Genomic DNA, 15,288 nt, shown 5'->3' with positions numbered 1-15,288 from the left:
GAAATATATTAGTTTAAAGGTTTTTATTAACCTAGTGTAAGATATACATTGTATTAACATGCTTTCTATGTTAACCTGCAATGTAATACATTATTTTAAATATAATACATGCTTACCACATTTACATGCAAAAACATGGTAAAGGCCACAGCAGGATCTTAGAGTGAGAATTTTTGGTAATATAAAGTCATACTAAACTTAAATCAAACTAATAATTCAAAATACTTCAATTTTATGTAAATAAAAGTGGTATAGATTTTAGCCTAGTTTTTAGCCTGTTTTCTAGTTCTATTCAGCTGCAAAGACGAAGCAAGCTGCATAAAAACTGTTCAGCAGCAGAGACTATGGATCTTACAGAATCAGTTGTCAAGGGGAGGTCGATGGATAAAATCTCATTAGATATCAGTATCGTGAAGTAAGAATTCTTTTCCTATTCAGCCATGAGACCAAAACATGCAAGCTTGATCTTCATCTCACCATTTTTAGCTTATTATTTTTTTAAACTAAGTGGGTTTTAAGTGTATTTAGCAGTTCATAAGATGAAGCAGTGAAGGTGAAACAGGCAGTACAGTTCCACTAAACTACATGCTTTATAATCTACATTTGTAAAAAAACAACCACAAAATATACAAATACTGCCCATCTGTTCCCACCTCTTCAGCTAAAATTTAACAAGAGTCAACGGAGTAACCATATGACTGATATTTAATTATTTTTGCAGAACATTTACCAGCTCATTTTGGAGCACTAGGATAAATAAAACTGAGCTGCGGTTGTGAGAAAAAAAAACAGCAAACAAACCCAAAAAACCACCAATGTGTAATGATAGCACATGACACTGGTTTTTTAATCATAGTTGATTGTTGGCGTTATACCAGACATGCTTAACACCATTACTTTATAGGTCAACCTGCTGATTTAAATAGTGCCTCATTTTATGCACACACACACCTTAAAAGCCCCTATGTTAATTCACAGAAATCAATCATTTGCATTGGAGATACTTTCACTTGCAGAAATGTGTCTTTACTTTCATAAAGATGCGAGTTCTTGTATTTTTCAGATTAATCATTTAAAAACACCCTTGGAGATGCTGCAAGAAATTAATAAAAATACTTTGGGACCGCTTTTACCTGTAGATGTGATTTCATATGTTGAAGCACTATCCTATTCATCGTTGGATACCATGCGTTACTCTACTTCTGATAATGAAGAACTTCTTAATACAACCATTAACGTGAGTGAATCAAGCCTTAAAGTTGGGGGGTTATTTCTTATTTTACAAATACGTATGACTCTTCCACTTAAAAATACTTTTTTATTTACAGGTTTTGGTTAACACTGTGAACAATTTTTTACAAAAAGACAAAATTACAGTCTGGGAAGAGCTTCCTGTAGATAACCAAAGACCGAGCCTGACTAAGCTGCTTCATACTGCAGAACAAGCGACGCTTCTCATGTCGCAGAACTTCAAAAAGACAACACAGCTAGATGTTAATGCGAGTGATATAGGTAGGATAAAGAAAATTAATCTAAGGTATACTCTAGATATGGATTACACTGAGGAGTTTTTCAGCACAATTATGAAGATTAGAAACGGTGTTATGTGAAAAACACAGGTGTTAACTTGTGAGTTTCATAACTAGCATCTGACTTTCGGTGTAGGTATCCTAATTTTCAAAGATTGAATGTTTGAGCCCAGAGCCCGGAAAAAACAAGAGGCTGTAGGAAGTTGTCCTTTCAGATTCTCTTTCAATCTCTCCTTATAGTCACATTGTCACAGTGAATCCAGATTCAACTTATATGCACAAAATTATCCCATGCATCTTATATGCATAAAAAAAAACAGTGGAATGAAATTTGGATTTGCTCTATATGGATTTTTCACTCTTTTTGGTTCAGTGAAGGTGTTGTAAATGAACTTGGAATAAGGGTTATATCTAGTGAGTCTGATCTTAAGTGGCTTTCTTTTCAAAGAAATTTCTCATTTTAAGAGGAATTTCAGAGGAGGAGAATTGATTGGTCAGTCTCAACTGCAGCATTTTGCTCTCCTACCTTCTCCCTTCATGCAGGTGTCTTCACACCAACTTCTTCTGATCTTTCTGTGGTAATAACAGCTTTACCACTCCTTCAATGGGACTAGAATAAGGCTAATATGAGCTGCTTTTGAAAATCCTAATACAGCATTGCTCATTCCTTTGGCAATGGCCACTCTTTCATCTTTATTTTTCTGAATGTACCCAACCTGTATGTGACCTGATTTCTTATTTCAGATTCAGTACAGTCCTTCAGTGCCTTTTACTGGTTTACCATTTTAAAAGATGACTTGATAAGAAAGATTCCTCCTTTAGTTCCAAGGCAGGTCAAACCACCTGTTCTTCCCTCACTTTTCTGAAACTAAATTATCCAGAGTGATGAAAAAATAGGGACAGATATTTTCCATGACATGAACTCTATAGAAGCAGGTTTATGTTAGTGCAGAGCACCTCTGGCTCTGCAGCAGATACAGAGCTGGCTATAAAGCCCCCATTTGCCCATCACTAGCACTGAAAGCAGAGGCTCTCGTGGCGGCAGAGCTGAGGCCATGAAAGTCGAGAAGAGAGGATTCATGTGCAGCCTCCAGTGGCAGGGTAGATGTCAATCAGACCAAGGTGACAAAAAAAGGTGATACAGAGAACTGGGAGGAATTTCCATGGTGAAAGGTCAATGATTTTTTTGCTCGCTTTTGTTCTGAAATGTGAAACTGTATGAGCTCTTTTCCAAATCGGACCCAAACACTGTATTTTTTTTATGGTTTTTCAGCATAAATATATCTTCCACAGGGCTCATATGTGCCCCACACATCTATTTTGGGACAAGACCTACAGCATTACCCCTCTCTCCTCACTGTTATTTATGGTGCAAGCTCTTGAACTGCAAGCTTTTCAAAGCTGTAGCCACAGAAAACTATGTCTTACGTCCTGACAAACATTTTCTGACAGCTGGTCTGTTGAATAGCTCATATTATTTTTGTGTGCTGTGCTATAAGCAATGCAGATGGTCTAGCTTAGTGATATTCCTCCAACAGTCAAGTTTTAGATTTGGTTGTTGTTGTTTTGGTTTGTTTTTTAAAAAAGACCTGATTGATTTTTATTTTTTTTTGTTCCCATCCTGGGTGATTGAAACGCAGCACTATAATGAAGCAAGTAAAGAGCTCAATGTCCTCTAATGTAGTTTTTGTCCTGAGGGGTGATGCTTGTTTGTTTGCTTTTTGACAAGACACATCATTATTTCATGGTGCAATGTGCATTTTGTAGCATGGATAGATAACTATAAAATATATACTTTTCAAAAATTGGCTTTTATCAAATGTTACTGTTCAGTAGAGAACTTTATGCTTTGCTTTTTATAATTGTGATTTGTGGTCCCTTTCAGAAACACATTTTTAATAAAGCAATAGCTCTTCCTAAAGTAAACCTACATTGTTCTTTCCAGTGCCTAATTTAATGCGAGGTAAATAAAAGACCATATTTTTCATGGAAAGAGTAAAAAGTATGAGAGCAAAATGTATGCATGAAAATAACAAAACATAGAGGTTTAAGCAAACGTGTTATATTAATGGCATTTTTCTTGAAATATTTGGCACAATGATATATTCTTTAAATTCATGGTAATTATGCAATCCAATAGCACATTTATTAAACCAACTGTAAATTATGGTAGACTGTAATGGAGCTGTGATTTGTACAGTATTTTTCTTCTTTTGCAGCACTCAAGGTTTTCGCTTTTGATTCACACCACATGAAACACATTCACCCTCATGTATACACGGGGGGAGATTACATAAAGATCTCTCCAAAGAAGAGAGAGGAATCTCACCATAATGGTAAGAAGCAAAGGTTAGAGAGTAGGTGGGTTAATAAACATGTTGCATGGACTTGTACCCACTAGTAAATAACCAGATACGCAGTTTGCCAAGGCTGAGCTTCAGCCCTGCTGACTACAGAGGAGTCAAGGTATTTTTTCACCATATCTCCTACTCCTTTATAGTCTCGAGACTAATATTTCTAACTTTTCCAGTGGTGCAGTGAGTATCCAATGAGTTTTAACACTGGATGTTGGGACCAGAGCTTTATCCTTTTCTCAGCCATAGACCTGCTGTGTGACTTTGGACCGGCCCCTTAAACTCCATGTTACTCCTCCAAAAATGGGTGCATCTTCTCTGTTTAGGGAGTAACTCACTGGAGCAAGGACATGTATTGTTCAGTTCTAAAACCGGCGAGTCCCAGATCTTGGCTTGGACCTCAGAGTGCTTCAGAAATGGCTTACAACTACTGTCACCACTAAAAATAAATAAACGTGTTTAAACAGGTCTGGAATTAAATCAATTAACCTAATAAATATAGAAAAGATTTTTTAAATGTTAGTCTTCCAGCTAGTCTGGATCTCACCACCTATCAGTAGCTAAACATGTGGTTTATCTCAGGGAGAAAAATCATGACGTTTCCTTCAGATCAGCACTGTGTCCAGAAATACCTTTTGCTTTCTTTCTCCCTACGTGTCTTCCATCCTGGCTCCACTGTAATGGAAGTCAAAGCCCCCCAGATGCTTCAGAGAGGCCTAGGATTTAGTTCAGGTCTGAGCCTTTTGAGTTTATGAGACCTAACACCACATGTGTAGCCAATTGCAGAGCAGCAGCAAGCATATATTACTCTAGAAAAAAATATATATTCATGTACCTAATTAGAATTTCCAATGCGAACACACATTTTTATTTCTAATGGCAGTTATGTTGTTTTAAATAAAGCTATATTTCATTGTCTCTAAAACATTTTTATAAGTATTCCACAAAGATTCCATCTGTTTTGCATATTTTATGCAATAGCCGTAATAATGTCTATTGTTTATTGTTTCCTTAATGTCTTCAATTTTGTTCTTCTATAAAAAACCGCACAAACTACTAAACATGGTCTGTTTGATTGATAGGCACTGTTGCAGTTGTCTTTCTGCGGTATAGCAATATTGGTTCTTTGCTTTCATCGCCTAAAAACCGCTCCTCGAAAGATACTTCAGAGCAGAGACAGACAGTAAGCTCATCAGTTATAGCTGTTGCAATTAGCTCAAATCCACCTACACTCTATGAGCTCGAGAAAATAACATTTACCTTAAAGTATGCCAAGGTAAGGGGTTTTTTATTATCAAATAAAACATAAAAATAGCTAATCATTTTATGCGATGTAACCATACCTGCAGTGATATACTGAGACATAATTCTGTTGTTTGCTGATGTTTGTCATTTATTTCTCTAATAAGATTGATCTCAAATGTGACATCCTAAGTGCAATTAACTAAATATGATACAGCTGAATATTGCTATGGGACTAAAGCAAGAGCAAAAATACCATCTTTGCTGGATTATAGTATGGATAAAATGTAGATGCCTGAACCAGAGATTATTACAAGATCTTGACTCTTCTGTTTTAGTAGGCGGGTTTTTTCTGAAATTTTATGAGATGGTTAAGCATGCACCCTAAAAGAAGTGAAGAAATGCTTCACAGTTAACACAAAAAGTTATCCTGGAGCTAGGAGGTAATAGCAGAACCTGCAATTTTTGTTATTTCTGAAATCTAAACACATTTATTAAAAACTAAGTTTTACTTCCAATATTACCTAGGTTTTGCTGACTTGTATGTGAAGAAACACCTTACATGGCACAAAGTATTATCAGAAACATAACAAGAGAGTTACTCTGTAGGGAGGTGGGCAGTGGGACAAGGTGTTAACCTTTGTTATGCAGCTTTTAAATTTGTTATTTGCCTTCTAATACTTGAGCTAGAGATCACCTTTACATAAATTTGCATATTTTTATACAACCTATAGTACAGTGGGGACCTTATCTTTGACTAGTGTTAGTAAGCATTAAGTGTAATAAATAATACTAATGGTCTTAACGATCGCTGTCGTCACACCTGATACAGCAGGTGTGATACGACCCTGGCTTTATCCCAGATTTCTTTGTAAAATGCACAGAGTACGTCTCCGTTTTTGAGCTACTCATTTGGAAGGGAAAATGAGCAGGACAAGCAATGTGGCTGTAACCTTGGGGTTTAGTCCATGTTCAGCAGGTGCAGGGGTATATATATAACAATGTTTTCAGTAGGTAAAAATTCCAACACCTTTGCAAGTGCCAGAAGCGTTCAGTAATCTGATTAGACTACATGTTTGGTGGGGTGTAAGCTATGTGGATAAAATGCTTCCATCCCCAGTCATGTTTTAATTGCTTGGAATAGGCCTTGCAGAATGTGCTTTTAGTTTCACAACCTTCCAAGGGTAACAAGCAATTTTTAATGAATTGTGCTGGCTAACATAAGAAAGGTCTCTTGATGGGAAATATCCTGCCTTTTGCCATCGGTAAAACATCTTGTTTCTGTTCCAGACTGCGGATAAAGATATTAAATGTGCATTTTGGAACTACTCAGCAGACACAATGAATGGCAACTGGGCTACAGAAGGCTGTGAGCTGACACATTCCAACTCCACTCATATCTCATGCAAATGTAATCATCTGACTCATTTTGCTGTTTTGATGTCCTCAGGTGGCTCTGTTGTAAGTGCTATTTTAATGTAGTGTTTTACCTGACGCTTTCTCCTCTCTCCATGTCTTATGTTTTTATTCCAGTGCAACTTATGTGCTTTTCCCCCTTTAGGTTGCCTCTTGTTTTTGTTCAACAAACACACAATTTATTGTGCACAGAGCAAACAAAATTCCTCCCATATGTGTCTGAATTTCCTTATGTCCTTTCTGCAGTATTACAGAGCAGTGATGCAGCAAAGTATCTTGTTCCAAATACACAGTCTGTTATGCTTATTTTTGGTGCATTGCTTTTAATTTTAAATCCCACTTTAAGACTGCTGTGAGATTTAACTGGCATTCATTGGTGGTCAGTAACCATATGGCCCTGGATTTCTCTCTCACAAAAATTTGCCACCCATTTGTCTAACCTTGGCATCTAAACATCTGTTTTAAATTCTCTCCTGAGAGTTTGAAACAGCATAATCAATTTGAAGTTTATGACTATTAACCATGGACACTCATGACCAGCACAAAATTGTGAGTGAGAATGACCACTCAATTTATGTCCTTCTTATATTAAGAGGCCCCATAGATTTCTGGGGTCTATGTGGGGATCTGCAGGAGCTCAGGTCCTGCCTCAGGAGGCAGCTTTATAAGGTATCAGGACTGACAGCAAGCAGAACATTAGCATGAATATACTGTATTGAGAGATTTCTCTCACACTGTGAATTTCATGCTGATAGAGACTGTTTCCTGGTTGCTAAATAGCATTCTAAGTCTTCAGTTCAAATTTAAAACCTTTGCAGGTACTTACACAGTTATTTTGAAAAGAAGGCTGGGAGGAGAATAATCTCTGGTCCTTTATTTACAAAAAATAATACTTAGATGCATTTTATGGTCAGCTGAATACTATCTTTATGCTGATGCACAGTCATGTATTTCAGAGATGTTTTGTGCAAATATCAAGCAGCAAATGTAAAGTGTATTCCTATACAGAACATATTCTCATCCAATATTAAAATAGCCTGTGTTCTTTCGGAGAATGGTCATGTTACATATCTGCAATAGCATCTGTTTGAAGTGATCGTTATTTCAGAGTCTAGTTTTGATCATGTTGCAAATTTAGTCAGACGGTTATTCAATTTTGCTTATCTAAGTCACTGCTGTGATAAGTCCTTTTATATTAGAAAATGTTCATGTCATATTAATATATGTCCTACTGCCAGTGTATTTGTCATTCACTAAAATGATCTGATTTTTAAAATCATATTAGGAGACACTGATGTTAATAAAAAAAGTTTTGTTAAGAAATATCAGAAAATGCCGGAGCAGGAATATATACAGCTCATTACTAATTTCCCCTAGAATTACATCTGTCTCACAAAAAAACAATACTTTTTGGATTATCCAAAGTGTACATTTGCAGTGAAACTCTACAAACCGTTTTGATTAATATTTTGTAGAAAAGACGAAAAGAACTGTATTATAGAATAAAGTCTTTCTTGAGAAGGTGCAAAGCTATTCTTTTAAATATTATATTATAATTTTCCCCCAGGGTGTTACAAATTATAACATTCTTACAAGAATCACTCAGCTAGGAATAATTATTTCGTTGATTTGCCTCTCCATGTGCATTTTTACATTCTGGTTCTTCAGTGAAATTCAGAGCACTAGAACGACAATTCACAAAAACCTCTGCTGCAGCCTTTTCCTGGCAGAACTGATTTTTCTGATTGGAATTAACATGAACAACAATAAGGTGGGTAGCTGTCACTTGTACCTTGATTTTGTGTTGTAAATATACAGTATAAGATGCATCAGCATGAATATTCTAGTGACGTTGACTTCCCAGTCTAGTGACAGGAGATACCAAATGGTCATTTTAAAGAAGCAGGGTCTTCATCTGAGCTGGTGTGTATTGACTTTGCTCCATGGGTTTCATTTGAACTTTGTCACCTTGGCTGAGACTTTGGTCCCAATGTGGTTAGCATTTTTACTTTTCACATGTGTTTGGGTGCTGCACAAAGCCACGCTGGTGGCTGTCCGGGTGACAGTCTCCCCTAAAAGCCAGGCTGGGCTGCAGTCCCAAGCTGGCATTTAAGATACTGCACTGCTGGCTGGAGGACCCCTTCCCGCTCTACATGTGAGGTCTTGACCTGTCCCTGTTGCTTCTCATACAAGCTGGGCTGTTGATTTTTGCATCTCAGATTAATTTTAGGAAATTAGGTTATGCATAAATTATCAAAATACCCCTACTATAAGTAGCTGAATCAGATTTAAAATTACTTGAAAAAATATGAGCTGCTATCCCTGAAGTAGCACTCCAGTATTGATTGATTGAGAAACATCATTTTACAAATGCTTTGTATTAACAAAAGTTTATTTCAGAAATAATTCCTTGTGATGCCTAATTAACTTGTTATCAAAATCATAAAAACGAACTTTGTTTAGATCAGGAAAGCATATAGGCTACTCAGCTGTAACTATGACACCAACTTTGTCAATTTGTTCATACAGTTTTTCTGGGAGACCGTGCACCAATTTTAACAGTTGAATGTAGTCTCTTTATTTTACCAGTGGCTACACAAAACACTAATGAACAAGTATGCTTGTGGGTGCAGGCCAAGTTCTTGTCACTCAGCATTACAACTGGGCTGCTGGACCACCACTTTAGTTCCTAGGTTGCTGTGCATATGTTGTTATATTAACAGAGACATATTAATCAAATTATGACTCTTGCTTTCTCTGATTGGATTTCTAGCTCTTCTGTTCAATTACTGCTGGATTACTCCATTATTTCCTTCTAGCTGCTTTTGCATGGATGTGCATTGAAGGTATTCACCTCTACCTTATAGTTGTGGGCGTCATCTACAACAAGGGTTTCTTGCACAAGAATTTCTATGTCTTTGGCTACGTCAGTCCAGCTGTGGTTGTTGGAATCTCCGCTGCACTGGGATACAAGTACTATGGCACCACGGAAGTGTAAGTCACTGTTTCTGTGTTCAAATCATAAGGTTGCAATAGTCACAATTGCACATTTCAAGGAGTTTTCTGCTGTTTACTTTTCAGATGTTGGCTCAGCACAAAGAATAACTTTATATGGAGTTTTATAGGACCAGCATGTCTAATAATTCTTGTAAGTATAATTTTCATTTTTTATAGTACTACATAAAACCGATAATAAAAGGTGTTTAATAATCACCCACCCATTGCCAGCATTGCTGCGAGTGCTAATTATAGGGCAGAATTGGCTAATTTAGACCTTTTTATAGTGTCTCTAAATTATTTATATGCTGTACATCTAAATACTTTGCTAGCCTGAAAAATGAATGTTTGACAAGAAAAGCTCAGTATAAGATCACAGCCTTTTTTCTTACTTGCTTTCTTGCTTTTATCCCAATGGTTTGAAAAAGTCTGTGAAGCATTTCTGGTTTTTAAGAAGTAGCATCTTTGTTACGTCGTTGGCATCTCAGCATGGCTCAGCAGGAGGTGTACACAGACACTATCCTAGCAGACAGATAATCTGGTTTTTCAAATGTTGTGTGACTTAATCTTTTATCAGTGATCGGTCATCTTTGTAAGATTAGACTGTCATCTTTATGGTTTTATCACTCACATGTACCCTGTCATCATCATAGCTATTTTAAACTAAATTGCGACGTCAGAGAAAAGAACCCGCTATTTCACATGGGCAGACAAGTCAAGTATTGATAGCCCTATTTCAGCTGTGAAGAGGGCCTTTTTAATTCTTATTGGAAGTGGTTTCAAACCTGCAAATTTGGCAGGTATTATATGTTCAATTCTGAATCGAGACATTTTTGGTGCCTCGGGAGCATTTCTAAGTGCTATAAAGTTTAACAAACCATTCCAACTGTAATGGGGTATTATTGTGTATGAGTGGGTTGACAGTGATCTGGCAATAGCTGGAGCTAACAGGAGGAGAAGGTGCAATGGTGAGGCCTCGTGACATCTACGGTCGAGTCAGTTATAACCCTTTGTTGCTTTTTAAGCCATTTGGTGACAAACATGAGGATTTGTAAAAAAGAAGTGGCAGTGCCTAACACACACAGGATGATAGTAAAACAGTTTTATTTCAATGCATTAGCCATTTCCAAGCTGAATAAGGTATCAGGTATCATTCTGGTCAAATTCCACCCCAAATTCCTACTGTAGATTGGGGATAGGCTGGGAACAACATGCTAGATGCAACTGCAGAGTGATCACCCCATCTCACCCTCCTGGTGAGCACAGTAGACTCTGAGAATGGCATGGCACCGTAACACTCCTTGGATCCATGTGCCTGGGGTCAGATGGTCCTGAGAGCCAAAAGATTACTACAGTGAAACCAAATCATGGGGTGAGACCATCCTTTACTAGGAAATTCTTACAGCTTCTAGGTTTATGTTGACAATTTCCTATTTCCTCTTTGGACCTTATCTCTTTCTTCCATGAAGTTAGCAGGGCTGGGATTTTTTTGTTGCTGCTCTCATTCCTATTCCTCATCTGCCTTCAGGTGAAGATTTATGAGCAGTGATGTATCACTGCACTGTTAGCACAGGAAAACTGCATTATCAAAATATACAAAATGCCCCAAATTTATGCATCTGTAACCTTGTTTTCAGCTCCAGCTGAGCTGTGCCTAATGCGGGATTTTAGGTACAAAGTACAGAGGCAGAGCAGGTCTGTAGTGGCTTTGATACAAGTCTAGCGGGCCACAGAGGCAAATCCTGCAAGCTGGGCTCTGAGGGTTGTAGCTGTTTTTTGACACTCCAGATCTTCCAGCAACCCCTGCAAATTAAAAGAAAATAGGGGAGTTGATAGCAGTTGATATGGGCCCTATGCACCAACGCAATAGCATCCAGTTTCTTTTTTTAATCCCGCTTCCTTGCCTAAGGAAGCCACAGAAAGGAGCTGTAGCTGGACAGCAAATAGCCCTGTGATTGTTTTGTTATTTTTTGTGTGTTATGGAAGTATTTGGTGATAACATGTTTTCACAGTATTAGCGTGCCTTTATTGTCTTATATTATTTTCTCTTCATAATCATGCACTACTGGACCTGGGAGGAAAGGCAACTCACTTTCAGCAAGCTGCTTTGTCTGCTGTGTGTTTTTCAAGGTGTTTGGACAGCTTGTTTTGATGAGGTGATAGCAAATTGAAGCCTGGAATGCAAGAGGGATGTTTTCAAAGAGTGCAGGGAGCTAGGTAATTTGCTTGCACTCTACCCAGGTTATTGTCTAAGGAAAATTTGGAAAACCTTATGAAAATAGGCACTGATTCTGGAAGATGACATTGATGTTGGATGTCTGCTCAGTGGAAGGCATGTTGGTGGTGGTAATTCTGTTTCCATTGCCCAGTCTTCCTGTTGGGCACATATATGCATGGGCACCACCATAACAAAGATTAAACTCCTTCCAAAGTAGTGCCACTTAGGAAGTCCTTTTAATTACAGAAGCCAATCTTTTTCCAAGATTTCCATTCTGCCTACACCTAATGAAAGAAAATAAATATTACTAATTAAGGACTCTGAAAAGGAAATGTTAATTTTATTCTGGGATAACTAGATAGGGCAGCGCAACCGCCATATAGAAAGCTGCAAAATCTGGCAGCTTCAAGTTTACCTTTAATCCCAAGGTTCATCTACTAATGGCATTGAGTTTGAAGGTTTTTCATGATAGCCTGGAGAGTTTGGATATCAAGCTGCTGCAGAGCTGCTCACCACAAATCTGATTCTTGCACAAAAGCCTTAAAATCCTTGTCAGCACAAACGGTCATGTACCAAATAGTGCTTCTAGTTTCTGTGAATGGGGACCCAGGAGATTTGTGCCTTGGATTATACTGTAATATGGCTTTGAGAAACCACGTAAACACTGAAGAACAGGATTGGTTCTGTACCAATGGATTTTCTGTCTCAGGGTACGTTGTTTCAAACACATCCTTGGACTTTAAATCTGCAGTAATATTGAAGCATAGGGAGCTCAAGCATTTATCTGGAGTACAAACTAAGTTCTCCTCTGATTGCCTAAGCCTAGAAACACTACCTCTGAAAGTGTTTGCTTATTAAGGTTCTATTAGAGTTCTTAAGTGCAAAGCAATGGCCTTATTGATCCCATCTAAAAGTTGTTATTGTTATTATATTATTATTATTAGATTGGTGACTGTACATGAAAAAGAGTGGGTCAGAAACTCTTTAGATAAATTTAGCAAAGAAAGTGCATTTAAAACCTTTGTAAAGCAAGCTGCAAGCTGAAGATAATTTTTACAACTTATTTCTTTCTCCTAATACTTGTAATCTTTAGAACCACAACCATTTTAGCTAAAACTATGCAGTAGATTAGATCAAAGCATACAAGTATGGAGAAATTATTTATAACAAGTATTTAAACTTTTTAATAGAGAAGTGAGTTTATCAGAAGCTTTAAGGGACAAATATTTCGAAACACCACAATCCATTCCTGATTAAGGCAAATACAAATATAAGCTCCAGAGATAAAAGGTATGAAAATGAAAAAAAAAAATAATCCCTAGGACATTTTCTTTTCTTTTGTAAAACACTCTTACAATAACAATCTCACTGTAAGAAGAAGTGTGTAGAAAGGAAATAACCATTTGTCTGCAGGTTAATGTGGCTGCAATTTTGATAAGCATGTAATGTCAGCCAATAAAAAGCTCCTTCCCATTGTGGAGGACTTCTGCATGGCTTTCCCAACCTCTGGAATGACAGCCTGCTCTGTGTTGAGTGGAAGCAGACCTATGTAAGGACTTTATACTGCATTGCTGAAGTTTTTGGGAACATCACCTTTTAAATTCTTTGGACACAGCGTAATTCCCCCCACTTGTAGCTATTGTGAGGGACAGCCATATATTTGTTGTCCAGCTGGCAGCAGAAATTACATCATTTGGAAAAGTTGGGCAAAAACTATTAACACCATACTAATGAAAGTCTACTAGCCATTAAAAGGAAAACTTGGAAAAGAATCACTGCTACTCCAAGTGCAGTTATAGGCAACCCTTCTAATATACCTCTCTCCCACAGCTTTCTCCCATCAAATCTGTTCAGCTGAGCTTCATGCAGCAAGTTCAAAGTCACCCATGATAACATGATTTGCACTTCTGCAGTATTGACAGTCATGCAGGCTTGACTCTTGCACCTGCTGTCACTGTCACAATAAACTGGCATACCTCTGTGATGAACCAAGACTCAGAAGTGTGACATGTTGCAACATTAACAGGTGCAATTTCCCATTTAACAGTATAAACCTATTAGTATCATTTGTTGAGGTCACCTCTGTAATAACAAAATACAGACTTGCTCTTTGAGGCTGGAACAATTCCAAAATTGAACATCATCCAATTAATCCTCTCGGTGGATTTTATCCAAACATCCTTGTGCTATGCAGTGAGGAGGTGGCTCCTGTGCATTCTTCCTTGTTTTACTCCTCTAATGTGTGTTTTCAGGGACCTTGAAGGTGTCTGGCTTGGTTTCAAGCTCCAGTTTCTTGAAACAATTCGCAATTGTGTTTGCAACTGCAGAAATGGCTTATAAATGGACCCTGCAATTTTCAGAGCATTCTTGTAAACTTGGCTTGGAACTTGGGAGAGGTGTCCTCAGGAAAGCCAAGTTCTTTTTATTAAGCATTCCTGTATGTAATAAATGTAATGAATAATCAACCGTAAAGTAAAAATATTCTAAGAAATGCAGTGATTGATTAACCATACTGTTTTGAACTTCCCATGTATAAATGAATGGGTAAATGAATAAAATATACAAATTGCAGTTGCAAAATACAAAAAAAAAAGTGACATATGAGTGATGAAAGCAGGCTAACAGTAGAGTAATGCTTTTCATTAAGGAACTGCCTGCATATTCATTAGAGCCAGTCGATTACTTAAAAAATACATTCATCAGATAATTTATTTGATGAATTTTACCATTATTTGTCAAATAATTTATTCAACAAAAAAGGTAAAATTAATGGAATAGTGCATTCATCAAATCTTATTGGACAGCTTTAATACTTATTCAGTTCTGTACATTTAGGTTGATTCAGGATTAGTAATACTGCTGCAATCAATGCAGAAAAATTTCCTGGCAAATCCATTACTCTGCTGTTTTCCCATATACTCACAAATTTCATGTATTTAATCTAGGCCATTCAAACTGAACATCTTTCTTGTAGAAAAGTAAATATATCAAGAGTTTTAATTTTTACATTTTCCCAGACTTCAATATTGAGCATGATCTTATAGTCCATTTCTCCCACTTAAAAAAAAACCCACACTGGTGTAATCAAGTACATTGCCTCTTCGGGCTTCTTCACATTATTATTTCTGTTCTTCACATGAGTGAAGCAGCTCATGTTCGTTACTCTTGATATTTCTTGATATTCTAAGGATTTCTATTGAAAAGTGGTTTGACCTCTAACCTCCATCACAACAAACTATACCACCATCTCACATTTTTCAGTGAATATTTATGCATTGGTAAACTCTGTGGGGTTTTTCTAAGAGGTTATTTGTGATAAATGCCTACTTATGTTTCTTAGATGAGAAAAATATACTCTGTACAGTTTACTGTACGTTTTTCAGAAAATAGCTGTTTTAAACTTTTCTTATACCTATGCTTGTTCCTCAGTCTGCCTTTTTAGTAGAAATAAATTTCCTACAGGGACTAGCAATGGCTTTATTATTCTTTATGGAAGAATAATAGTCCCTTTTTCATTAGCCCCTCTGTGGCT

At 37.1% G+C, this 15,288-nt stretch overlaps 1 protein-coding gene across 3 annotated transcripts in view; it reads left to right on the top strand.

Moving 5' to 3' along the window:
* Window positions 1-15,288, top strand: part of ADGRL4 (adhesion G protein-coupled receptor L4) — a 76,887-nt gene that overhangs the window by 47,835 nt on the left and 13,764 nt on the right. For all 3 annotated transcript variants that reach the window (XM_056356097.1, XM_056356098.1, XM_056356096.1), the window contains 8 exons: window positions 1,064-1,237; window positions 1,329-1,512; window positions 3,749-3,865; window positions 4,966-5,159; window positions 6,416-6,586; window positions 8,109-8,312; window positions 9,315-9,535; window positions 9,623-9,689. In XM_056356097.1, the coding sequence (XP_056212072.1) occupies window positions 1,064-1,237; window positions 1,329-1,512; window positions 3,749-3,865; window positions 4,966-5,159; window positions 6,416-6,586; window positions 8,109-8,312; window positions 9,315-9,535; window positions 9,623-9,689 (1,332 nt within the window). The remainder of the gene's footprint in view (window positions 1-1,063; window positions 1,238-1,328; window positions 1,513-3,748; window positions 3,866-4,965; window positions 5,160-6,415; window positions 6,587-8,108; window positions 8,313-9,314; window positions 9,536-9,622; window positions 9,690-15,288) is intronic.

The sequence above is a fragment of the Falco biarmicus genome, chromosome 11, assembly GCF_023638135.1.
Source record: "Falco biarmicus isolate bFalBia1 chromosome 11, bFalBia1.pri, whole genome shotgun sequence".
NCBI lineage: Eukaryota > Metazoa > Chordata > Aves > Falconiformes > Falconidae > Falco > Falco biarmicus.
This window is presented reverse-complemented; position numbering and strand designations above follow the sequence as displayed.